The sequence below is a fragment of the Cricetulus griseus genome, chromosome 3, assembly GCF_003668045.3.
Source record: "Cricetulus griseus strain 17A/GY chromosome 3, alternate assembly CriGri-PICRH-1.0, whole genome shotgun sequence".
Lineage (NCBI taxonomy): Eukaryota > Metazoa > Chordata > Mammalia > Rodentia > Cricetidae > Cricetulus > Cricetulus griseus.
In genome coordinates, this window is record NC_048596.1 from 218,604,997 (window position 1) to 218,632,380 (window position 27,384).

At 40.5% G+C, this 27,384-nt stretch overlaps 1 protein-coding gene and 1 pseudogene across 2 annotated transcripts; both read left to right on the plus strand.

The window, feature by feature from the left end:
- The first annotated feature begins 4,540 nt into the window (after positions 1-4,540).
- On the plus strand, positions 4,541-27,384 carry Hacd1 (3-hydroxyacyl-CoA dehydratase 1). Of its 2 annotated transcripts, none has more exons than XM_027405249.2 (7): positions 4,541-4,841; positions 13,944-14,061; positions 14,235-14,253; positions 14,330-14,418; positions 18,152-18,273; positions 23,019-23,197; positions 25,701-27,384. In XM_027405249.2, exons 1-7 carry the CDS (start codon positions 4,705-4,707, stop codon positions 25,781-25,783), a joined length of 747 nt encoding a protein of 248 aa, XP_027261050.1. In that variant the 5' UTR covers positions 4,541-4,704; the 3' UTR covers positions 25,784-27,384. The 2 variants fall into 2 exon arrangements, with proteins under 2 accessions (XP_027261050.1, XP_027261049.1); XM_027405248.2 differs by having other exon boundaries at positions 4,562-4,841; positions 14,330-14,388.
- LOC113834657 lies at positions 19,542-19,649 on the plus strand (annotated as a pseudogene).

The following is a 27,384-nucleotide window of genomic DNA, read 5'->3' on the forward strand; positions in this document are numbered from 1 at the left end:
ACAAAACAAAAGAATAAAGTAAGTTTAAAAAAGAGGGCAGTAAGTTAGATGGGTTTGGAGATTGGTTGATCTGGAAGGCTGATACGATCAAAAGACTTTATATGAAATCCTTGACAAATAAGAAAGGAAAATGTTGAAATAATCTACTACTTTTTTGCCAGCATTCACCCATGGGACACTTTGTATACTTGGCATATGTGTTTTAACACTGTTGTGTGGCTTTCTGTGTCAAAATACATGTTAATAATTGCAGGAAGAAAAGCTGTTAATAAAATGTCAAAATGCTTGAAAACTATAGTTTTGGACCATTCTCTCATCCCTAGATTGCTTTCCCTTTCCTAACAGATACTTTTGAATAGCTGTTGCTTCTGACATGTTCTTTTGGGGGGAGATGGGGAAGGTTGAACTAAGGTTTATAATGCCAAAGTTTGCAAATAACCTCTTCATAACCAATGGCAGTTTTATAATATGTACAAACTTCCCCAGTTTATAGCAGTTAGGCTTGGGACTTTCCTCCTTTCCCATAACAGCAATCACATCTAGAACCTAATAACTGCCACGGGCTGGTTAGTGGATGGCCAACATCTACCAGTTACTTTGGGTTTAGGGAACTTCTCTGCTTGGGTCTGCAGCTGATACATAATTGGAAAGAAGACCTATCCAAGCAATTTGCCATGCAGAGGTGTTGTTGATGTAGTTGTTGTTCAGTTTTGAAGGGAATTCAATGTTTAACACTGAAACATGCAGATGCTCCCTGTAGGGAGATTTACAAGAAGAAAAGCATCTACATTCTAACGTTCCCTAGACTTTATCTCTGCTTATTTGAACACCATCCCTAAAGGAAGATTGAAAATACTTCTGAGGTTATATTCAGTCATACACAACGGCTTTTTATCATAGTATGTGAATATTTTCATAATTTTGTTATACATGAAATAATTCTTTAGATCAAAGTTCTTATAACAAAATATCTATAGAACAGAAGGTTTTTACTTGGATAGTCTTGCTTTCCAGCTCTCAGGCTAAATCTCTATGATTGATTCCATTCTGAAGACTCTAGATTCTGTCTAGGACTTAAGTGGCCTTCTTCTTGTCATCCATGAGGCAAAGAGATTATTAAATCAACTTCGTGATAGAAGTGTTATGTAAATAACACCTCTTATTACTAATAACATCTTATTACTCCAAGAGAGAGAATATACCTTATTTACTTGTAAGACTATTTTTTCCTTATCCCCTCTAAAGTTCTGCTTCATGAGGATATACTCTCATTGGTATAATCTATTTACAACTAGTGCATAGCAAATTATTCATTTCAAGGGGACAGTTTAATAAATCTGTTGGTGTTATTTATTCTGAAGTATTTAATATTGGTTTCAAAAAGTTACATTTTGAACTTTGTAAGAAACATCACTATTGTGAAAACAAGGTACAGTCTTGTGTCAACTTCATGTTTTACACTGATCTCAGTCAAAGGGCTAAGAAGCAACTCAAAATCAGTGCTTTTAAAGGGATATTTGAAAGGGAGATATTAACAGAAAAATAAAACCCACCTCTGCCATAATATTGGGTTTCATGTCATCACTAATATGTAAATGTACACTTAAAATATTATGCAGAATATTTTAAGATCAGCTCCAAGTAATAATTCATAATAAGTTAATCTATTTTTTCATTTAGTGTGAAAACTGTAATCACATTTAACGGGGTCCCTGTTTGGTTTTAAACTGTCCTCCCCAAAGACATCATTAGCTTCAAGCAATGTTGCTATGTAGTTTTTTTTCCTTTCTAGTACCATAAAAAATCATACATTATGTATTTTGTTTGGCTGCTTTAGCTCAGCACAAAGTTTATGAGTTTCATTTATGTTGAACGTACAGCAGCTTATCTCTTTGTACTGCTGAGTAATATCCTATTAAACAAATACACTACCATTTGTCTATTCATTCATGTGTTAGTAGACACGTGGGTTATTTTTAGTTCGGTGCTACTATGACTAAAGCTGTTATGAATATCTGTGTCTAATTCTTTGTGTGGGCATATGTTCTTATTTGCCTTGGTTAAATACAAAGGAGGAAATTGCTGGGCCATATGACAACTAAAGGTGTTGATCTTTTAAATAAGTTGATAAATTGTTTTCCAAAGCAGTGCTCCCTTTAGCCTTGTGGAGAAGGCCAATTGCCAATTGCTGCACACCCTAGCCAGCGCTTTGAAATGTTAACCAATTTAACGGTGCTGTTATTCTCTCTGTAGGTTTAACTCAAATTTCCCAAATAACCATAGGGAAAGCCTCTCTGCTTGTACCACTGGCCATTTCCACATTCCCTTTGTGGTCTATATGCTTTTATTTGCTAAAAAATAGACTCTTTTATTGAATTAAAAATACTTTTATTTACATGTGTGTGTCCAAGGAAGCCAGAAAAGGGATTTGGATTCCCAGGAGCTGGAGTTACAGGGTTGTAAACCACCCAACCTGGATGCTAAGAACCAAACTCAGGTCCTCTGGAAGAACAGCAAGCACTTTGAACTGCTGAGCCATTTCGTCAGCCTCTGTCTTATTGGATTATAAAGTCATTATATAATCTGGCTATAACTCCCTTGCTAGATGATTATATTGTGAATATTTTTCATTTTTTAAAATTGTTTTTGGAATAGATTTTTACATTTTTATGTTTAGTTGTTTTTTTTTTTTTAAGTCTTAATCTCTCTTTTCCTCTCTCTGTCTAGTCTCTCCTGCTTTTTTTAGTCGCATGCTAGAAAGGGAAAGGGAAGAGGGCTATTAGAAGCATGATTCTCGAGAGGAAGAGAGAAAAAAAATGAAGAGAGTTAAGTGTGGAGTGCAGTGGGACATTTCTTCCCAGTGGGACAGGAACTTGTTAGTCCAATCCTGGGTTCCCTGTATGTCCACTGTCATTGTCATCATCCTGTCCTGCACCTCCCCCCCACACACTTTGTTCTTTCTAATTTTGTGGTAGTCACAACTAAGACATCTTAGCCATTCTTAAGTTCAGAGTTTCTGCTGTTTTCTTCTAGAAGTTTTATAGTGTTTAATTCTATGATTACTTTGAAATCAGCACCTGTCTGTGATGTAAGATCCATTTGTATGTGGTCATCCAGTTGTTCCCTTTATTGAAAAGATTACAATTCCCACACTGAATTAGCTCAGCTTTTAGTGTATTTGGACTCTGCAGTAACACTGGTCCATGCCTCCCTTTACTTACTATGCTATGTTGAAGATTGTAGTTTTAGGGTAAGGCTTAAAGTAGGCTATGTACATGCTCTTACACTTTCATGGATTTTTAGATTTTAGCTTGTCAAATAAAATCCACTGGCATTCAGAGAGAACTGACATTCCAACACATTGAGAATCCGAGGCCTAGCTTGCAGCTGTGATTTAGTGTTCAGTGCACAGGCCTAGCACGCGCTTTAGTAAACTTATCCATATAACACTTTCTTGTTGCAAGGTTTTACTTATTTTTTTTCTATCCTACATTTCCCAAATTAGGGGAATAATGCTCCTGGCCATGATGAGCTCTTCCAGGTCCTAGTCTTTGCCCAATATGATGTACACAGAGAGAGAGTAGCTCATGGGCTGGCCTGTAGAGTCATTTGTCCTCTCTGCCAGTGTCTAGACTCCTGTTTAGGAACTACCTAACACCTTCAGTTGCCCTTTGCAAAATTTCTTTCCCTGGATTATAAGCAAGGTCACCAGAAAAAGTATTAGCACGCATATCTGAGGTAAAAAACTGTAGCATGTCAGTACCTGCTTTTTGATGGATATTTTACTTAACCCTATGAGGTGCGTTATTCTATTTTTATTTGAGGAAATTTAGGCATACATAAACTACCAAGTCACAGAAAGGTGGAGTCAGGAATTTGGGGGTTGAATTTCAGGAAGCTGACTCGGGAGCCTTCTTTCTTATCCACGAGCTATAAGGGGAATGGAGGCTATCGGAAGGATGGTTCTTGAAAGGAAGAGAGAAAAATGAGAGATTATGTGTGGAAAGCGGGGGTGGGGTGGGTGGGACGGTATTTCTTCCCAACAGGACAGGGAACTTGTTAACCTGCGTCTGGGGTTCCTGTACGAACCCCTAACACCTATCCGGGTTTTGCCACGTCCTTTCCCTCACCTTCCCTTTACAATTTTAGAAAAGACTCGCTAAAACCCACATACCCATCTGGCCCATAATAACACGGGACAAGGCTAGGCGGGCGCTGCTTATCCAGAAGCTCGGAAGACCGAGTCTTTGGTGGGGCGATCCTGCTCCTGGGGCAGAACCCTCGCCACTCCATATGCGCTCACTCCGTCTGGACAAGGAGTACCAGCCGGGCACCCACTGCCAGGACGCGCGTCGCCCGCGTCTCTCTAGGAAGAGGTCGCAGCCAGCGCGGACAGCTCTTCGGCGGGAGCGCGCTGCGCAGTACCGCCTCGAAGCGGTGACCCCGGCTGGCTCACCCCGGGGCCGGGGCCGGGGCCCCGAGTGCGCGCTCCCGAGAGGCGGCGCCGGGGCGGGGCGCGCGGCCGGGGGCGCGCTCCTCCCCCTCGCGGGCAGCCGAGCTGGCGGCGCCGACCCCCCGCGCGTCGCACATGGAGCGCTGGGCCGAGGGCGGCGGCGGCAGCGGGCAGCGGCGCTTCAGTGGCTCGTTCGGCCGGCCCCTCCCGCTCCTGTGCGCTGCTCCTCCAGGCCAGCGTGCGCGGTCACCATGGCGTCCAGTGAGGAGGACGGCACCAACGGCGCCTCGGAGGCCAGCGACGAGAAGGAAGCCACCGGCAAGAGGAGACGCCTAGGCTTCCTGGCCACCGCCTGGCTCACCTTCTACAACATCGCCATGACCGCCGGGTACGTGCGCGCGGCGGTCCTTCCACGCTCCGCGCGCAGTTGAGCCATCTCTCCGGGCTCGGGGACGCGGGGAGCGCGCGCTCGCTCGCTCTCTCGCTCGCTCTCTCGCGGGGCTGCTGGGGGGTCGAACCGCGGCGAGGGCGCGCGCATGGGGTGGAACGAGAGCGCGCTGAGAAGCCTTGAGGGGTCGAGGCGGAGGCGCGCGGCGGGGGGTCTTTTGGAGCGAGAGCGCGCGTGTTGGGCGGCCGGGGGTCGCGGCGCGGCGGGCGCACATGGAGAGGGAGCGCAGGCGCTCGGCCGCTGACGGTCGGAGCACTCTGGGCGCGCGGCCGGGGCGCATAGAGCGAGAGCGCGCGTGCTGGGCCCCTGGGGGTCGCGGGGCGGCGTGGGCGCGCGGAGCGGTGGGGGAGGGGCGCAGCAGGGTTGAATGGAGCGGGGCGGGGCCGCCTGCCGCCGCTCGCTGGGCATTGCCTAATACGGTACACGGCGTGGCGCGGTGGCACGGGGCGCGGGCTGGAGGTTAAGTATAGACCCGGGCAGGAATGCGGGGCCGACCCAAGGGGAGGCGACTTTGGCCCGGCCGCCCCTGTCGCCTCCCGCTGCTGTTGTAGAAACGGTGGGGTCTGTTCACCCAAGCCGGGAGCTGTCCGCGGGCGGTGCACGCTGGACCCCGGGCGTGTGGTTCCTGGTGCTGCAATCGCAGGGCAGTATCTTCACCTACTGTTTCTTTTTAAGCATGGCACTTAGAAATGCTTACTTGGGACTTTGAACACCTAACCTGATTGGGTCAGGGCAGGTGTCCAGCATCGTTATGGCTTTATCCTTTCCAGATTCCCGAACTTTAAAAAAAAAAAAAACTTCAGGCTTAGTGTGACTTGGAAGTTAGGGTTTATACAAGATCAGTCTTCGGAGAGATGTCAAATGACTTAGGTGTCCACGGCGACTCCAACCATTATGAAAATGCCCATAGCTATCTTGCCTTTAGAAAGTTACTTTCTCAATATCGTCGGAAGTTTTAACTTACGTGAATGTGAGGAACCGTTTAGTATTTTAAACTGTCTCTGAGGTTTATAGAAAAAAGTGTGATTGAATTGACCTCTCGGCTAAGTGTAGAAAAAATGTGGCTCTATTTAACAAATGTTCCTGTTGATCATGTATTTTATGTATTTATGATGCCGAACATCAAACATAGTTCATAAATATATATTTATTGGGTTACTGTGTGCCAGAGGCTGTGCTTTTCTTTTTTTTAATACATCATCTCATTTTTCGTTTTCTGCAATCCCGTGAGGGGTACAGAACAATATTTTATAGTGAGGCATGGAGAAGCCTTAAGTCACTGTCAGGAGATCACAACCAGAAAGTGTCAAGCATGAATTTCCACTGAGACTGACTACAGAGCTGTGTGACTTCATCTTTTTGCTGTGTTGGTTCTCATCACGTTTGAAAGTTCTGAAAACTAACAGGCTTAAAACAACTGGCGACAGTCCAGAGTCCACCGTGTTTTCTGCCTTAAAATGCGCCGGGGCTGAGAGACTCGCTTCTCCTCCGAGATAGTCTCATCCAGTTAGCAAAGGTTTTTGGAATACCCACCCCGTTTAGTTGGTTGGCTGTCCCTTTGCTGTCCAGTCCACGCTCTACTTTTAAGGCCGGGTTACTGTTTCAAACGTGAAAACTCACCTCACAATCCCAGTTTAAAATCTTAATGAAAAGTTTTACATGGCCACAGTGACCCTAGCTTGCCCTAACGACCTCAGGGCTACCGTCATCGAAGACCATTTTCAACATACTTTATCTTTCCAGTTTTCTTGCGTTTGAAATCCCCAAGTCGCTACCTTTCAGTGTTCATTTTGCAGCACTTTCCATCTTTGCACACGATGTTTGCTCTTGCAAGGATTAATAATGCCATCCGTGTTCTGGTGACTGAGTCAGCTTGTTTGAACTTCTCTAGGTTCTCCTGGTCTCACCAGAAACGAACTAAAATGACTTGTGCTTTGCGTGCTCACGCCTCACTCCTGTTCTGCCCTATCCAGCAAGCCAGTGCTTATCCTAATGTGTCTGTCTGCTTGTACTGAGATGGTCCAGTGTTATTTTCATCAAGGCAAGAGGGCCCGGATGGAATAATCTATGTAATTCTACAAGCCTCCTGTAATATTTCATTTTTTCCTTACTCTTATTTGAGTATCTGATTTCCTTGACGTTTGTGCTCAAATCTCTGTCCTTGGGGAGACTTTACCTGGGCATCTTCACAGACATCCTAGCACACCTTGACTGCTTGGTTTTTCTCCATCCCACTTACTGTCACTTAACAACACCATGTATTTTACTAAATCTTCATTGTAAGTTCCAGAAAGTAATGAATACTCATTTTACTTTGTAGAACATTGGTGATGATTATCTGCTGAATAAGCTCTTATTTTTCACCTAATATGTAATTAAGTCATTTTGACTTTCATAGTTGCATAAGACTGTATAGAAGTAATGTACAGTCACAGATTAGGTCGGGCCCTAGTGACATTAACATTTCCCCACCCTGAGGAATTAGTGGCTTTAGGTAAATCCAGAGTTGGGGGCACCTTGGAAGGATGGAAGGATTTTTATGGTACATATGTGGCTTACTCACAATAGGTTCTTCACTAGAGTTGTGAGCACCTGTGCCTTGCTTTTCAACGGACACCTTTGAACCTGTAGATGCTAGTACATTCTTAGATTAAGTGGGGAATATAAGGCAAATATTCCAGGCTCATCCTTGGAGAAACATAGTCTGGGCATTTATATATAGGTGATAATAAAGATAGACTAGGATAAGTGCCTACAAAACAGGTGCCAGAGGATTAAGAGCAGGAGGAGACTGAGAGAAATGATTGTGAAGGAGATGAAAACATTGGAATGGGTCTTTGGAGGGTGAATAGGACTTACCGGACATGGGTGAGAATACATGTATTAGGATAGAGATGCGAGGTTGGGAGACATTGGTTAAGCAACAGCAATGGCCGAAGTACAGACAGACAGGTGGCTTGGCCTATCCATTGCAAGGCCTCAGGTGCCTTGCTGATGTGTGATTTTTATTTTGTGAACATTACAAAAGGGGTTCATTAAAGATTCTGTTTTGGGGTCTGGAGAGATGGCCCAGTGGTTAAGAGCACTGACTGTTCTTCCAAAGGTCCTGAGTTCAATTCCCAGCATCCACATGGCAGCCCACAACTGCTTGATGCCTTCTTCTGGTGTGCAGATGTACATGCAAAGTGCCCACATACATAAGATACATGAATAAATAAGTTGTTTAAAGATTCTGTTTCTGTTTCATGCTGCTGTGACAAACAGACCTCAAGTTGTATGAATTAAGCACAGGAGTGATTTGTAAGAGTCTTGGGTGTGTATTTACATGAACATCAGTTTAATATGGGTGAAATAAACCTAAAAAAAAGATTCTGTTTCATTGTTCTGTGGAGGAGTCAAGTTGGATAAGTTATTTGGCCTCTGACCCTTAGTTTTCCCATCTGTGAAACTGCAACACCACAGCTCCTTTGCTATGACAAAGGGTAAAGAGGTGATGAATCTGAAGTTCTTAGCAGAAGTGTTTGGTGGACAGTGGGCATGTCAAGATACTAGTTTCAATCCCTAGTGCTTAATTTGAAATTACAAAAGAAACTATTTGAGATTTTTTTCACAGCTATACTGAATGTGCTTTGATAGAACAATCAATCCAGTTTCATTTCCCAAAATGTTAAGTAATAGCCATGCCTTCTAAATAACATTTGATTGATAAAGATGGTAGATTGAGTGAATGGATATACCACAGCTGGTTTATCCACTTACTTGTTGATGGTTGTTTTCAGTGTATTGTAAATAAAGCTGTGACCCTTCATGTACAGGTCAGTTTGTGGATTTATGATTTCACTTTTCTTGGATAAATATCCATAAGTACAGTGGTTCCATCATAGAGTTGTCACATGCTTAATGTCTCAAGCCAGTGAGCTCTTTTCCCAATGTCTTATGCCATTTAATCTTACCATTGGCAATAGATGAGCCTTGCTTCATGTCATTGCCAACCATTGGTATGGCCAATGATCTTCCTTTTTGACACTCAGTGTCTTAGTCAAGGTTGTTATCGCTGTGATGAAACACCATGATCAAAAGCAAGTTGAGGAGGAAAGGGTTTATTTGGCTTGCACTTCCACATCCGTGTTCATCACTGAAGGAAGTCAGGAAAGGGACTCAAACAGGGCAGGATCCTGGAGGCAGGAGCCGATGCAGAGGCCATTGAGGGGTGCTACTTACTTGCTTGCTCCTCATGCTTTGCTCAGCCTACTTACTTATAGAACCCAGGACCACATCCCAGGGATGGCACCACCCACAAGGGTCTGGGCCCTCCCCCATCGAATTACTGTTTAAGAAAATGCCCTACAGGATTGCCTGTAGCCTAAATTATGGGAGCATTTTCTCAATTGAGGTTCCTATCTCTTAAATGATTCTAGCCTGTGCCACCTAAAACTAGCCACCCAGTAAGTATATGTATATTCTCATTGTGAATTTATTTTTATTTTCATGACCAGTGATACTGGATATATTTTCATGACTTACCCACTGGCAAGCTTGTAAGTCTTCTTGGGTTTAATATCTGTTCACATCTTTTGCCAACTATTTTCCTTTGATGGGTTGTTTGGTTTCCTAATATTAACTTTTAAGAATTCTTTAAATAGCCTTTTGCCAGGTATGTGATTTGCAAATATCTTCTGGTGGAAGCATGTCTTTCATCTTCTAACAGTGGTACTCAAAGAGCAGGTGGTCTTAAGCTTAAGTCTAGTTTTCTCTGAACCTTTCAGTTTTACTCTGTTGGCAAGAGTGCTTAGTTACAGTCCGTGAAAGCATGTGTTGGCTTCAAAAGGAAGTATTAATTTGGTCTAGGAAATGCAGTCAAGAGGTGCTAATGGATCGTATATAAAAGCTCAGCTGTGTGAGAATCGGAGGCCATCTCTTCTGCAGGCGTAATTACTAACTTAAAGGTGGGACAAAGAAGAAATTTCAAATCAGGGTGTCATTTTCCAACAATGGTTGAAATGGTGGACAGAGAGTATCCATAGCTACTAACATCACAAAGAAAGAACAGCCAGAAATAGTTTGCTCCTTTAGAAATACACCAAACAACTTGTTAAGTACCCTTTCCAGAGTCTGATAGAGCCCCTAGAACTAACTGCCAATTTACAGGAATGTAGGAGGCAGGACATAGTAAATGATCTAAGGTATCCAATTAGCAAGATCCAGACAGTGGGGACACTCTGCAGACCTAGCCACCCAATGTCTAAGAAATCTAGAAGAAAAAGAAATAGCTAGAAGAAAGAGATAAGCTTTTTAAGGACACTGTAGCCAGAGTAACATAAAAAGACCCTTTCATTTTGTAGGTCCTGGCTTACGTTTCTTGTCACAGCACTGTCCTTTAATCTTTACTTGCTAATTTAGTGCCCAGGGCAAAAGAAATCATGTCCTAATTATCTTTAGTCCTCAGCATCTAGCTTAGTGCCTACCTGTCTTATTGATACTTGCTGAAAGATGAATTCATGAATGAGGGACCCCAAACAAGCAAAAATTTCTTTGAAACACTTTTTGTTCGTTTGCTTTTGCCCAAAGAGAACCTGGTGGTTTTGTTTGTTGGTTTGAGACAGTCTCACTATGTAACCCTGGCTGGCCTGGAACTTGCTATGTAGATCAAACTGGCCTTGAACTTGAAGCTATCCTCTTCCCTCTGCCTCTGGAGTGCTAGCTAGCATTACAGGTATGCACCATTACACCTGGCTTGAGAATCTGGTTTCTCAAGGACTGATTGAATCTATTTGAGTTCATGAAATCAATATCCCTAGCACATTTGAAAAGCAAAATAGAATAGAACACCTCCCAAAGTAATTTCTAATGAGAGAAATTCCCATTGCTTATGGATTTTTTTTTCTTTTTAATTGCTAAACTGACACCCAAAGTTGGCTAAATGTAGGGCCTTTAGAGAAACTTTGGGTATGCTTGGGAAATGAGCTCTGATTAGTTTATATAAGGTCTTAGGCTTCTTTACTGAACATCAGATAGAGTCAGAATAAATGCCCTGGTGGTCCTTTCCAATTGCAGTGCCTTCAATTATTTATTTAATTTATTTATTTATTTATTTATTTATTTATTTATTTATTTATTTATTTTTGCTGTATAGTCTGTAGCTGGTACAATGCTGCCACCTATAGGACAGTACCAAAATTGAAACACCACATACATGCTGTCTAAACTGTGCTGCATACTTAATGCTTTGGTGACTTTTTTGTTACCTTAGTAACTGCCTCTCAAATTTAAATTTTATAGGTGGCTAAGTTGTCCCTGCCTCCAAAAGACAAGTGTATGAAAAATGTGGATGAATATGCATTCATTAACTCTCTGGTTTTATTAGAACCATGGGGACTTAGAACTAAGATGGATGAAGTCTATTCAATTTGAGTTGGGAAGGCACCTAAAACACTAAAACATGGTCAAACTAATGCTTTAAATTAGCTCAGTACTGATTCCATAAATGACCCTTACAGATTCATGAGCTGAATCAAATAAAGCTGCGATGTGGTAGAACAGAGGTTTTGGGAGTTCAGAGGATCCATTCCAGTCTTGCTCATTATCTTACTTCAAGTTCGGCACCCTTTTTGTTAATGATTGAGGCTAGGGTTTTGTCCATCTACTGCTGAGCTATGTCCTCAGCAGTAAGCTTAATAAGTTAACATCACTCTGAGAGTGTGGCCTTAGGTCTCAGCTGGCTCAGCTATGTGTCTCTGTCTGCTTCCTCAGCAGGAAAGGAGAGTAATCCTTCAGAAGCTTACTGCAAGGACTAAACATTGGTTATGTATATGACCGAGTCTGAAACATAGATGTCTTTGCTGTAATCAATATTTCTGCATTTTGTCAGTATGTCCTATGCTGAATGAGTGGTCCTGCATGTGTGTCCCTCTGTCCTTCTATTCTGTCATGTCTGCACTAGTCTCTGCTGTTTTTGTAGGAATATATTTAAGGCATTTAGTAAAAAAAAAGTTAAACTATGATAGTCATATAGCTCAGAAATCCATTTGACTGTACACTTTGATATCTCCTTGTCTTAAACCCTAGGATAGCTTCTCATGTCCATGAGATGGAGTGTTCCAGACTTTTAAAAGCTACTGATAGGGCAACTTTCTTGAACGTTAGGAGTGGAGAGGGAACAGAAAGAAGTTAGCTCTCACCAGGAACTGTAGGAAGAGTGAGATGTGTGTACTAGAAAGCTGCTGTCCACAGTGTAGGTTCTAAGTGTTAGCTCCTGGAGAAGAGTGCATATTTATTTAAGCTCCTGGAGGAGAGTGCATATTTAACATACATCTTTAAGCTGACAAGGGTCAATATGTTTTTTTTTCTGTTTCTCTTTTTTTTTTTTTTTAAAAAAAAATCAACTTTCGGCTGGATGTAGTGGCATGTATCTTTAATCCTTGCATGTGGAAGACAGAGGTAGGCATATTTCTGTGAGTTTGAGGTCAGCCTAGTCTACACTGTGAGTTCTAGGCCACCCAGGCCTACATAGGAAGACCCTGCTTCCAACAACAGTAACTCTTTAAAAAGCAGGCTAATATCCCATCTCTTTTATATCATAGCCATTGTTTTTGTTTAGTGGAGATCAACAAATGATTCTGATTAAGGATTTTTGTGTGTGCCTATATAAATTATATATTTTTATATGAATACAGCTTTTTGTTTTGAGACTTTGTGTTGGTTAGTTTGCCACCTGGGCAGTGGGAAAATCTACTGAGAAATTCCTAGATCAGAGTAGCCTGTGGTCATGTTGGACATTGCCGTACTTGATGATTGATGTGGGAGGGCTTAACCCACTGTGGGCGGTACTATCCTTAGGTGGGTGGGTTTGGACTCTCTAAAGAAAAAGAAAGCTAGCTGATCATGAACAAGGAAGCAAGCCAGCAAGCCATTCTCCCTTGGTTTTTGGTTCAGTTCCTGCCCAGATTTCCCTCCACAATGGACTGTGACCTGGAAGTATAAGCTGAATCAAACCCTTTCCTCTCCAAGTTGCTTTTGATCAGAATGTTTATCACAGAAATAGAAAGAAACTGGGACCACACCATCATATAATTATGAAATGCTTTGGCAATCTCATTTTTGGTACCTGAAGCTACTTCCATTATCCTGTCAGCTTAATTGCGAAAAACAAAAATATTCTAGACATTGTTTTGTTAGTAGTTGGCACATTGTGTATTCTATAGAGTATACAATTCTATATTATTCTAGAATATTCTAGAATCTATTTTCTATAGAATGTTATTTGTTATCTTTTCCCTTGGGATGCTTTTTTTTAAAAAAAGATAATTAACTCAGAATGATAAAACACAAATATTATTGTACAGTTTTTGGCATTTCTTCAAGGGATTTAGCGAGTTTTTAAAATTGGGGTAAATGCATATGATATGGACCATCTTAAACTTTGTAACATAAACAGTCGTGTGGCTTTAAGTACATTCAGTTTGTATAGCTATCATCACCATTCATGTCCCTAACTTCATCCTGCCAAACAAAACTCTGTATCCATTAAACACTAATGCCCATTCACCCCTTTCTCCCAGCTCCTGGCAACCACCAGCCTTTCCATGCCTATGACTCTGATAACTCTTGGTGCCTTATGTAAATGAAATACAGTATTTGTCCTTTTGTGATTGGCTTATTTTCCTTAGCACGATGTCTTCAGGGTCCATCTATGTCATAGCATGTATTGAATTCCCTTCTTTTTAAAGACCAAATAATAATCTAGGCCTAAAGGAAAGCTTCTCATGGGTAGGAATCTAAAATATTAATATTGGAATATTTCAGAAAGCAAAATGAATGAAAAAAGGTGGGCTTGAATTTAGATACCATTGTAGATTGACTTAGTGCTGTAGAAGCAAAGTATTGATAGTCCACATAAATTATCTGTTTAGTCGCTGATCGATACGTTGGTTGCTTCCACCTTTTAGCTATTGCTAATAGTAAATAATGCTGCTATAATTGCATGCATGTTATAAGTAATGTTAGTTTTGATAGAACTTTGTAAAATATTTTTATTTCCTCTAGGTGGTTGGTTCTAGCTATTGCTATGGTACGCTTTTATATGGAAAAAGGAACACACAGAGGTTTATATAAAAGCATTCAGAAGACACTTAAATTTTTCCAAACATTTGCTTTGCTTGAGGTAAGTTTTTCAATATATTGTTAGTCTGCTATGGTGTTTATTTGCAAATACTTCAGTTAACAATGCAAATTCTAATTTGCTAATTATGTAACACCTGTGGGCTTGTTTGCTACCACTGCTGATGGTATTTAATGTTCATATTATTGACTTGTGATTTCTCAATTTCCCTACAGGTAGTCCACTGTCTGATTGGTAAGTTTTTGCTTTAATTTTATACTACTGTTATAAGCTGCCTTTGACGAAATCATTAACTTGATTTCTCTTCCAGGAATTGTACCCACTTCTGTGCTTGTGACAGGGGTCCAAGTGAGTTCAAGAATCTTCATGGTATGGCTCATTACTCACAGTATAAAACCCGTAAGTGATGCAGACATGTTGTCTACCTGAGTGACAGGGGAGCTTTTTGTTCTTAGAAACCAAAAGTATTAACACTGCCATGTTTTTGGGGTGCAGAATGATTGGGCAATGATTCTCCACTGCTATAGAACGGGCAATCCTGTCATTTAGTTCATAACGTCTCTTCCTCCTGCATTTTTGGGATGTTAAGGTGAACATTCATTTCCATCCAACTGAATTTTTTCTTTTCTATGACGTTTCTTCTTAACCAAGTCATTATTTTTTTTCAATCTTTGAAGTCATCAGTGTAAATGACTCATTTGCTTTTCCTTGTTTAGCACAAGGTGTTATAGGAATGGGCAAAAGTAAATGTAGTTCCACATACCTGTACAAATATAAAAGACCTGAATTAAAAGTTATAATTTTTAAATCCAAAGATACAAATCTCAGACAGCAAGAGTAAATTTAAGCGAGTTGTTGTACATGATTACTATAGATGATGACAATGTCTACTTGAGAATTGTTGATAGTAGATTTTAAGTGTTTACCCAAATAAATAAGAAATATGCCAAGGTAAAGAGCAAGTTAATTAGCTTCATTTAGCCATTCTGTAATGCATGCATATTTCAGAACAGCATGTTATATACCATAAATATGTGCAGTTTTAATTTGCCAATTAAAATAAAATTTGAAAGTTAAAGTTGAAGAACTTAGAGGAAAAAAAAGACACATTACTTATGGAGACATGACAGCAGACAGACCTAATTGCTGAATCTAATTAGTGCTTTCAACCATGTAGACAAAACAAACACCATGCAAGTCTCTCAGAGGATGTTGGGCCTTTTAAACCCATGTCAGAAACATTTCTCAGCTCAACCCCTCTGACCTTCTTGACAGCCTCCGTATCTCCTGTCCACTTGAAGACAGATCTCTGGCCCCCTTTCCGTCCTGCAGATTCCTTTCTGGTCACTTCTGTGCTTTGGACTGACACCTAACCTCCTCTCCATTTCCTCTGAGCCTCACTGTGTGGGGACAGATCACTGACTTTGTGCCCTCTCACTACTCTGCACTTTGGCCCTCTTGACTGGGATCTTTCATTCAAGTGACACAAACCATCTGTCCCTAACCCGAGCTGCAGTACAGACAGTACCCCGTGCACACCTCACACACAGCCCAAGGGTTCACTAGTTGCTTACCAGTTCAAAAGCAGGACTACCACAGACAGAACAGCAGAAAGACCATTCCAGGCAGTGAATGAATATAATAATTGAGCCAGAACTATAGGGAATGTGAAGAAGGAGGGAGAAGAAAGATGGAGTCGGGTAGCCAACACTACCTAGAGGGTAATTATTAAAGAGAAGTTAGAAATGTGGACTTCCTGATAAGGGTGAAAGGAACCTCCAGGTCCTTTCATCCCCCCCACCCCCCAGGCTCTATCCCTTGATTTTACTATTTGATTTTATCCAACAGTAGCTTTCGGTTGACGTTTATCAACAACTCCCCAATTACTTTAACCAACATGTATTGAACATACTCTACACATCTGGAAGTGCTAATTCCTGGATTTCCAGAAATGAATAAGGCAACTACAGTTGTCCCTGTGCTGGATGTTGGGACACATTGGTCATGCAGGAGGTAGCAGCTATGCAGCCACTCTGTGCCTGACACTGTGTTGAGAATGTGGCTGTCAGCGTGGTTCTTACTCTCTGGAGCCTGTGATGGAGAAAAGCTAAATAAGTAGTTGCATTTTTTTTTTAAGCGTTTGAGACAAGAGCACAACATGCATTACGTCATCTGTCTAGAGTGTAGTCTCTTCTACGAAATGGTTGAAGACTTCCATAGACAAGGTATATGTAAGCTGAGCACTGACAGATGTATAAGAGTGAGAAACATTTCAGTTCAGACTGATAAGGGTTAATCCAAAGAGTAATATCAGAATGGGAAGGTGAGCAAGTGGCTGAGCAGACATGGGAGAGGTTTGGGACATGTGTTTGGCTGAATCACTGTGACACTTTGTCTGACAGGAACAACTTAACAGTGAAGAGATTCGAGTTAGGTCATGGTTCTAGAGGCTTCAGCACATAGTCCTTGGCATCATTGATCATGGGCCATTAGGACAGAGAGCATCCTAGTGGCAGGAACTTGATACAGGTTATTCAACTCATAGTTAGACAGGAGGCAGAGAGAATAAGTGACCAGGGAGCAGGTGTAACCTGAAGAGGTCTAGCCCCAGAGATTTGTGTCCTCCAGCTAGGTCCCATCTGCTAGTTTCCATGACCTCTCCAACTAGTGCCACTACCACGTATATTCAACATATGAGCTTGTGGGGGACATTTCAGATTTAATCCCTAACAGGAAAGTTTGCAGGGACCATGATCTTCCAGCTGGCTCTAAAGAGATGAGAAAGGGTTTGTAGAGGAAACTATAGTTCTAATTAGAGGGATCAGCATGTGTAAAGCCATGGAAGTTCCGAAGCACCGTCTGGAAATAATATGGAGTGTAGCGTCAACACAGCGAGAAACTGAGAGGCTGAGAAACTGCAGAGCTCAGCTTGTAAGGACCTTTATGTAGTGTTCAGGTGTTGGAATTTACCTTTTTAGGCTGCTAAGCAAGGAGAGATCAATGTTAAGTTTCAAATCATATGACCTATCTGATTTTATTATTATTGTTGTTGTTATATGCTTTGTTTTATTTTTTTATTTTTATTTTTTAAAAGATTTTATTTATTTATTGTGTATACAACATTCTGCTTCCATGTATATCTGCACATCAGAAGAGGGCACCAGATCTCATAAGGGATGGTTGTGAGCCACCATGTGGTTGCTGGGAATTGAACTCAGGACCTCTGGAAGAGCAATTGGTGCTCTTAACCTCTGAGCCATCTCTCCAGCCCCACTTTGTTTTATTTTTAAGAAAACTTTCATCTGAGAGGAGAATAAAGAAAAGAAAAAAAAATTGGGGAAATGGTTTTAATGGTCCAACTGAGACATTATAATGCCCAAATTGAGGGACAAAGATGAACAACCAGATTAGAGAGTTGGTATCTGCCTTAGTCACTGTTCTATTGCTGTCAAGAGACACCAAGACTAAGGCACCTCTTATAAAAGAAAGCATTTAATTGGGGGCTTGCTTACAGTTTCAGAGGGTTGGTCCATTATCATTAGGGACAGGCATGGAGCTGGAACAGTAGTTGGATGTTTAACATCCTCATTCGAAGACAGCAGGCAGAGACAGAGAGAGACACTGGGCCTGGCATGGGCTTTTGCAACTTCAAAACCCACCCCCCAGTGACACACCTCTTCTAACAAGGCCACAGCTGCTCCAACAAGGGCATACCTCGTACTCCTAATCAAATTATTTCCACCAGCTGGGGTCCAAGCTTTACATATATGAGCCTATGGGGGCCATTCTCATTCAAACCACCATACTATTACAATAGAGGGTGTATGATTTAGTGACTAATAGGAAGTTGGAAGGGTCAGTTGTTCCCATTCAGCTTTCAAGACAATGATGTTGTCCTGGGATGGTACACTTGCTGGCTGTGCTGAGGAATGAGGGTGGGAAGTATCAGTAAGCAGTCAGCCACTCCACCTGGAGGACACAGCTAAGGTTCACATTTACAACCATTTACACAATGGTGACTGCGTTGTGTCCCATTATAATAAAAGGCAGCCAATCTCAGGAAGGGAAATGCTAATCTCACTGAACAAAAAGCCCAAGGTTCAACAGCACTGTGGCTTTCTCTAATCTGCAGATCCAGAATGAAGAGAGCGTGGTGCTTTTTCTGGTCTCCTGGACTGTGACCGAGATCACTCGCTATTCCTTCTACACATTCAGTCTTCTCGACCACTTGCCGCACTTCATTAAATGGGCCAGGTGGCAATGTCTTGCCTTTTAGTTCCCCACTGCCCTGTGCATGCTAACTCTGTGTGCTGAGCGAGCTAACACCGGAGAATTAAAATTTGTGTCACAGCCCCATGATGCCAGAATGTTGCCATTTGAGTCACTAGCAGTGTTCTAGCTTGTATTCTTGAAAGCTGAGTTTTAATGGCCATAGGCAAATAATAACACCAAAATATAGTTTATGTAAAAACACCTCCCAACAAACCATATCCTTAAGTAATCTCAGTTGGTCATTTATCTTATTGTTTGGGGAAGTATCATTTCCATTTTGGAAGTTACATTAAAGTTTACTCAAAATGTAGCTGATTGCTCTAAAGTATTATTATGTGGATATTTATTTTTATTATTTTTAATTATATACATACATGTGTATCTGTGTGAGTGCAGGTGCCCTAAGAGGCCAGAGGCATCAGATTCCCTTGGAGCTGGAGTTACAGGTGTTTGTGAGCTCCCTGATATGGGTGCTGGGAACCAAACTCCATTCCTCTTCAAGAACAGCAGGCACTCTTAACCGCTGAGGCTGCCCCTCATTTGTACATTTTCAAACCAGCATGAGTTGAGTGTACTCAATCAGTCTAGCACTCAACTCTAGTACTCCGGTACTACCACACAGTATTCCATGGTGAACACTGAACAGTGGACATCTCTATTGATAGGCTTCAGATCCTCCCCAACTTTCTGATACTATAAATAATGCCACAAGATATTAGAGACAATATCATATCTCTTATTTCTATTTTTTAAAAGCTGATATTTAAGCCCAGTGGCACATGCCTTTCATCCTAGCACTAGGATATAGTGCTAGGGAAGTAGAGGCAGGTGTATGTCTGTGGGTTCAAAGCCATCGTGGTCAAATTAGTCCCAAGCCTGCCAGCACTACCTGTCTTAAAAACAAAACAACCTCTGACGTTTGTGTTAATACATGCTTAATTGCTAGCTGTTTTCATGCCTGCTCTAGATTCCCATAGTAAAAGCCTAACATATTTTTAGATAATTACTTTTTTATTACTCACTTATTGGGGCTGAAGAGATGGCTCAGTGGTTAAGAGCACTGACTGCTCTTTTGGAGCACTCAGGTTCAATTCCCAACTCCTATGTAGCAGCTCACAACTGTGTGTAACTCCAAGATCTGATACATTTACACAGACATACATGCAGGCAAAAGACCAATGCATGTAAAAAAGTAAATAAAATTCATGTATTTTTCATGTTTAATGATAATAAATTAGAACATATAAATAAAGACTATACTTTCAGGGATCATTTCTATAGTACATTACTAGAATATATAAATACAAAAGAAAGAAATAAAACCTTAAAAGTTATTCATAATCCCATTATGCAGGGGTGTCACTGTTAATTGTATTTTTGAGACTCTCAGACTTTGAAAACATTCTTCTGGCTCCTTTTTAGACATTTGTGACTTACGGTTTTACATACGATAAAATGCTTTAACATTATATCTTTATTCATCATTTGTCTTGAGAAAATTGCACTGTTGTGTGTTAGGTTCATTTTATTCTTGTTCTATATGAAAATATATTCACATTTAAGGATTAGGCCTTTAAAGAAGTTTGAAGCTTTGCATGCAGTTGGCCCTAATCTTAGAATGCATGTCCGTACTGTTCTTCATGATAATCTTTGGAACTTCCAGTTCTTTCAAACATACTAACTCAGCACTTCGTCTCTGTTCATGAACTGTGTTTACAAAGTTTGCATAGATCAGGCCTATTAGCCCTTAGTGTCTTGAGTTTCTTGTTTGGAATGTATTTGCATGTTATAAATTTCTAGAAAAGTACAGAACTCTGCTATTTCATGTTGCAACTTGCTGTGTTAGAATCTTCCATCATTTCATTAGTGTTGGGGTTTAGTATCTGGGCATGGTAGTGTATACCCATAGTCCCTGCTCTTCCAGAGTGGAGCAGGAAGATTAGGTGTTCAGGGCCAGCCTTTACTACTTAGTGAGTTCAAACCAAGCCTGCATTATATGAGATCATATTGAACAATAACAAGAACAAAAGGTTTTACATAGAATCTTTCAACATTGAAATATGTGTCCTCCTATATGTATCATTTAATTATAATCATCAATGGTATTTTTTTTAAGACAAAGTGTCACTGTGTCACCCTGGCTGGCTTACAATTTACTTTGAAGACCAAGCTAGCCTTGAATTTACAATGATTTGCCTGCCTTTGCCTCCTGAATTCCTGGGATTAAAGTTGTGTGCCACTACACCCAGCCAAAATCATCAATAATCATATTTCATGTCCAGACACTCTTGAAAACTGCAACTATGGAATATATTTTGCAAGTTTATTAAACAACCTAAAATAATATTCATATTTAAGTTCAAATGTGGAAACCATTATTCTAAAATAAAACTTCACTTTAGAAACTGCTTCTTAGTTATAGTTTGACCTGCTATCACTATTGACTATCTTTATTCTATTTATGAGTTGAAAGTGTTCCTGGATAATTTTATGTTGGGTTATGATTTCATACTTTTTTCCATTTTAATTTCAGAAGTACATTTCCTCTAAGAAATTTTAGGTAATAATTGGGAATCTTTGGGGTAACAAGGCTTCCCATAGTTAGTGCAAGTAAGGTAAAATAAATTACACAATTTATTCCCATCTCATGAATTTTCACTGATCTTAAGGGTTTCAACTATTTTTAAAATTTTATTTGTTTAATTTAAGAGTGATACCGGGTAGTAGTGATGAGCACCTTTAATCCTAGCACTTGGGAGATAGAGGTGGGTAGATCTCTGAGTTTGAGGCCATCCTGGTTTACAGAGCAAGTTCCAGGACAACCTGGGTTACAAAGAGTAACCCTGCCTTAAAAAACCAACCAACCAACCAACAAAGAAAACCAAAACCAAAACAAACAAAAAATAATTACATTTTGTTGATTTGTGTGTGTGTATGTGTGTTTGTGTGTGTGTGTGTGTGTGTGTGTGTGTGTGTGTGTGTGTGTGTGTGTGTGTGTGTGTGTGTATGTGTTTGGGTGCTTGCACATTCCAGATGCTCCTGTGAAGGTCAGAGGACAACTTGCAGTGAATTAGCTTTCTCTTTCCACTGTGTGGGTCCTGGGGATTGAACTCAGGTCATCACATCAGGCTTTGCAGCAAGTACCTTTACTCACTGAACCATCTTGCCAGCCCTGGGAGTGAAAATACTATTAAAAAATACTATTGCTGGGCTGTAGTGAGTGGTGCACGCCTTTAATTGCACTTGGGAGGCAAAGGAAGGTAGGTAGATCTCTGTAAATTCGAGGCCAGCCTGGTCTACAGAGTGAGTTCCAGGACATGTTCCAAAGTTACAGAGAAACCCTGTTTCAAAAAAAAATACTATTAAAAAGTTCACTGGAAAGCTTCATGAAGTTAAGAAAATAAATTAGATTAGGTATTTTGTTTGAAAAGGGATTATAAAAGTCTGGTTATAGGGCCATAAAAGGTAAAGTGGGAAATAGTGATTTAAATAATGCACAAATTATACAAGACTGGGAAGACCAAAGGAGCATAAACCAGCAAGGGAAGAATAAATAGGAACAGCAAAAGGCTTTTTCCCCTCTTACTCTGTAGTTCTACCTATATCTCTTCCCACGTCTGTGGTACATTGGATCCAGGTGATCTATCTATCTATCTATCTATCTATCTATCTATCTATCTATCTATCTATCTATCTCTTCTTTCTCTGTCTTTCTGTCTGTCTCTAAACACTCCTCACACGCCCCTCCTGACACCCCCTCCCCATGGTGATGTGCATCCCAAGCTGGCCTTGAACTCAATGTGTAGTGGGAGATGAGGCTGGACCTCTGCTTCTCCTATCTCTATCTCCAAAGTACTGGCATTACAGGTATGCTTTATCATGTCTGGTTTATTCAATGCTGGGCATCAAATTCAGAGCCCCATTATGCTTGGCAAGCACTGGACCAGCTGAGTTATATGACATTTCTTTATAGATGTGTTTTCATACCAACTGGGGGGTTAAATAAAATGCAGATGATTTTCCTATAAAAATTCTCATGCTGTGAAGGTGGTTATACACAGTGTACTAATTTCTAGTAGCTGGTGACTGAAGTCATGTTGTCTGTTTCCTTCAGTAATAACTATGTTTACTCACTAATTACAGTTTTTCAAATAACCTAAAATATCTGCTTTAGTCCCTTGAAGCATAAACTATCAAACTAGGTCCTAATTTGTCCTTTTTAGGCTCAGCATTTATCAGTAAATGACCAGCTATAGGGAAGAAAGGAGCAGTTACAACTATATACCCCATAGAAACAATTATTTTAACACTTAAATGAAATAAACAGAGCTGTGTAGTTAGGCATGGTAGCCTCATCTGTGATGTCAATTACTTGGAGGTTGAAGCAGGAGGATCACTTGAGGCTATGGGGAGTTCAAGACCAACCTGGACAACATAACACTCCCACATCCCAAAACAGACAAACAAAATGTGCATCTATACTTTAAAATAAATTATAAAAATATTTGAATACTATATAGAGTTAACCGACTTATTTTATTCCTATGTTGTCATTTAGAATAGGAATTACTATTAGAAAAAGGGTGATTAAAAAAACAACCTGTGTGTGATATTGCAAATGCATACAGAGAGATTTCTAAGTTTAAATACAATAGCAATAGAAGAGATGTGCTATAAAATATAAGAACTGGCCTAGAAAAACTATCATCTGTCTTTTCTTTCTCCAGATATAATTTTTTTATCATCTTATATCCTGTTGGAGTTGCTGGGGAACTTCTCACAATATATGCTGCCTTGCCTTACGTGAAGAAGTCAGGAATGTTTTCAGTAAGGCTTCCGAACAAATACAATGTCTCTTTTGACTACTACTATTTTCTTCTCATAACCATGGCCTCATATATACCGTGTAAGTATAGGTTTCTTAGTACTTTGATTTAACGTATGATATGCAAGTGTTTGGAATACCACACTAAACTAATTTAAAAAGCAAGGGGCAAGGGGAGTAATTGCTCAAAAATGCATTAACACGTCTGTCCTTAGAATAACTGAAGGGAAGTGAGCCAGATATTTTTCTTTTTTTTTTTAACTGATTTTTTGAAAAGGTAAGTAAATTAATATTCTCGTGATTGCTTTCTCAGAAGCATTTAAGTATGCCTGGTATAGTTAACAGAAAAACTAAATCATTCCAAAAGCATGCATCAATAGAACAGCTGACATGCATTTACATTTCTGTGAATGGATCACAAGCATTCTCAAGCAAACTTGAGATCATTTCTATCCATTTGGCGTACCTGAGATTTATTACAAGTGCTTTTTTTTTTTTTTTTGGTCTTGTTTGTGTTGTTCCATGTACTTGACAGGAATAAAGCTGCTTTTCTTAAAATGTTTTGAATAATTCAGCCTTTCCACTAATTTCTCGCCATTTCCAACAGCTTCAATGACTTGATGAGACCTCATTCTCTTCTTTTAGGGACTAATAGTGGTAAACTTTTAAGTCAACAAGATTCATTCATCCTGTCAGTAAAATTAGAGGTGGATGCCGGTGGGAAGTAGAAGTGAGACATTTACAGGTTCTGAACTCTATGTGGACAGGCTTACAAGGCCTCTTATTTCATGGGGATGTGCATATAATTTGGCCAGTCCGTGAGAGCTCCAACTTTGGAGCTTTTCTGAAGCCAAAATAGACTAAGAATTCAGAGGATGCCTTCTCCCTGTCTTTTTTATCTGCCTGCTTTACCACCTAGCAAGTGCTGGTGAGCTAAGGAAGATGGATGTACACTGTTTGTCCCACCCCTTGCTTTATGAGAGTCCAGGTGGGGGCAATGTGCCACAAGCAGAGAGAGTCAGTGATCATGTAAGCTGTTTGAGGTCACCTCTCGTGACCTCTGAGGTTATGCCATAGAAAGCAAGATCTTAAGAGAAGGTGACTCAAAGCTTCAACCTATAACTTCTGAACGCCTTCTTTTTAGGTGTCCCGGGAGACCTAAGTCTGACCTCTGCCAGTAGCAACTTCCTAGCTCATTGCACCTGTTGTCACTGAGGTCCCTCTTGCCCGAGATGGGTCCATCAGAGGCCTGTGTTTCCACATCCTTACTGATATTACTAGAGAAATCAACTGATTTTGCTTTGATAATTAAAAGTAACATTTGAGTGTTTATTTTAGTACTGAGAATGTGTTTCTTACTCACTAGTAAGGGCATTCCAGATGGGAGAATTTCAGTGAATGGTTTTTAAAGTACCCAAGATGCAGTGCCTTTTATTAAACTACTCAGATTTTATAGGAGAGTTCATCATAATTGCTCAGTTTGCTTTAAATATACACGATCTGAATGTTTAGACCTCTAGATATACTGTGTCTGCATTTATCAAGATGGGAAGTTCATAAATAAAAATCAAACCCATTCCACATTCTTGTAGTATTTGGCCTAAATTAAAAAATTTTTTTTTGAAAATATTTTCCCCCAAGTTTTCCTGAAGAAGATTTTGAAAGGTTTTGTGATTAATTTCCTTGTCATTCTGGGAGACTTTTACATTTGGAGTTCATAGCTGTTGGATACTTGTTCAGCCAATGGCCTTTATGCTGTGATTAAAAGTCTTGATTCAGCTGGGTGTGGTGGCACATGCCTTTAATCCCAGCACTCAGGAGGCAGAAGCAGGCAGATCTCTGTGAGTTCGAGACCAGCCTGGTCTATAGGGCTACACAGTGAAACGCTGTCTTGAAAACAAAAACAGAAGTCTTGATTCATATCAGCTCAAAATTTTCTCAGATTTCCTGCACAGATAATCATGTTCCCAGCTATGATCCACACACATATTTAAGTGTGTGCATGACTGAAGCCCCTTTGGTCCAGCTGTGGGGAGTGTCTGATCAGGAACCTGTTATGACTCTTCTCTAGACACATCTGAAGCCACAGCCCAGGCCCAGTCTCTTCCCTAGACCAAAGGTTAACTGTGTCACTAATGTGTGCTGTCCTGAGAACATGGGGCAGCTGTTCCTAGTGGGTATGGATGAAAGTTGGATGCATGTTGGGACATACACTTGCACGTATAGGCACTCATGGAGCTGGATACAGTTAACAGAGCAGAGAAAAGCAGAGAGTGGGGCCCGATCTCCTTGGTTCTGGTATATTTCAGGGTTACTGATTTCTAAAAATAAACATGGCCGCTAGGTTCTTATGGAAAATATATTTATCAAGGTATGTGAATTTTCTAGGACAGAGAAACCTCCAGCAGTGTATGTGTTACACAGCGTGTGAACTCCATTTTTGCCCTTAGGGTGAGCTCCGTAAGCACTGGGAAGTTGTATGTGTAGGGGTCCTATGTAAAGTGCTGATCGCTCACATTTTACATGTTTCAAGCACAGTTTAAAGCAAGAGCTCATCCTTCTTTGTTTTCTTTCTCCAATGAAGTGTTTCCTCAACTCTATTTTCATATGTTACGTCAAAGAAGAAAGGTGCTGCATGGCGAGGTGATTGTAGAGAAGGACGATTAAACGACCCCTACAGACAAGGTGCTTTTTCCAGAAAAACCGGATTACTTGAGTTCAAGTTTTAATAATGAGAATAAACAACTTCATGAATACCATGGATCGTATTGTTTCTTGAAATATCAGGAAAAAACGTGTTTACCAGGCCTTTGTCTTCGTGCTGTGCCGCATCTATTTCTGACAACGGCAAATATTTGAAACTGGTGGGTGAGGGGTGAGGGCGAATCATTTAGAAAACTATTGGATATATTACCTGAGAAAAAGAACTTTTTGTTCCCTTTGCTAATATGTTTTACAACATATGAGCAAGGCTTTCTTTTAAAATCAATAGGTTGAAATTGGTTTCATTTAACATGATACCTACCAATGACATTTATGTTTTACTTATAAATGAAAGCCAACACAAAATTGTAGCAAGTGATGTATTAGAACCCCTGATTCATTGTTTCAAATTCTAGGGCAACATTGATAGCAATATCTGGAAGGGTAGGCATAATTTTCTATGGTAAGCTCTTGATGTAAAGTAGAAACATAAAAATCTCCAAGTGGGGTTGCTGGAGACACAGCCAAGGCACTTGTGCACCTCGGGTGAGTGCCCTGCCACTGAGTGGTATCCTTGGCTTCAGGAAAATGTTCGCTGGAGATTTTTCTAGACTGTTGACATTATTTATTGAGCATTGGTCACTCAAAGACAACTTTCTCAATCATAAGGATTTTAAGAGGTTAGACAAACTGCTGATACTTATTTTGCCTACTGTTTAACAGACATGTCCGATTATATTAATTGTTTCCAGATTTTTAGTTGAGAAAGCTCCTTTGACCTGTGAAAGTATCTTATGAAACCATGGTATGATAATCCTCTGCGGTACTTATTTCTATCTGTCATCTAAACAGTCATTTTATTCTGAATTACACTGGGGAGCAAAAGTCTCACGACAAAACCCCTGACTTCTTGTTTAATAGAATGACGTACAGAGCAAACCTCACTTCCTCTTTAATTAAAAAGGGTCTTTAGAGGTTCCCTCCTATGGTAAAATGTATTGATTGACTGGTTGACTTTAGAGCTAATGTAGGTGTGATAAGAAAAGGAACCTTTTGCCTACTGTAGCCACCCATGTGGATGCAATTGTGGCTGTAAGTGTTCTGTCTAGTGTGTATTTGCTGTCAACACCTTCCACACTCTATTCAGATTGGCTTGTGTGGAACCGGCTCCTATAGAAAGTCTTCATATAGTGATTTGGAGTTCAGAACAGTCTTTCAGGTTTGTATCAATGACTTGATTTTCTTCAAAGGTGCTATTTTTGTTACATTGCATTTTACATTTCCTCTATGGCTGATTGTTTGAATGAGCACTGTGTATTAGGTCACTGGTTCTCAGTGCTGTTCCTCATTCTGCTCTGACACTTCTTGGCCAGTTTTCACCTTGAATTTTATGATGAAGAGCTTTTTGTGAACTTTCCCACTTTGGGTGACATAGTGTGAGATATTTGTATTTATTAAATGCCTGTCTTAGGAAAATATCTTCATGTTGCTAAAGCATGCATTGTTTAATCTTCACTCCCCGAAAGAAGCTGTAATACTTCCCATAAAAGTGAGTTCTGAAACTA

Coding starts and splice junctions, on each gene's coding strand:
- Hacd1 (XM_027405249.2), top strand. CDS start 4,705: ATGGCGTCCAGTGAGGAGGACGGCACCAACGGCGCCTCGGAGGCCAGC. Junction 4,842..13,943: donor AACATCGCCATGACCGCCGG/GTACGTGCGCGC, acceptor TATTTCCTCTAG/GTGGTTGGTTCTAGCTATTG. Junction 14,419..18,151: donor TTACTCACAGTATAAAACCC/GTAAGTGATGCA, acceptor TCTAATCTGCAG/ATCCAGAATGAAGAGAGCGT.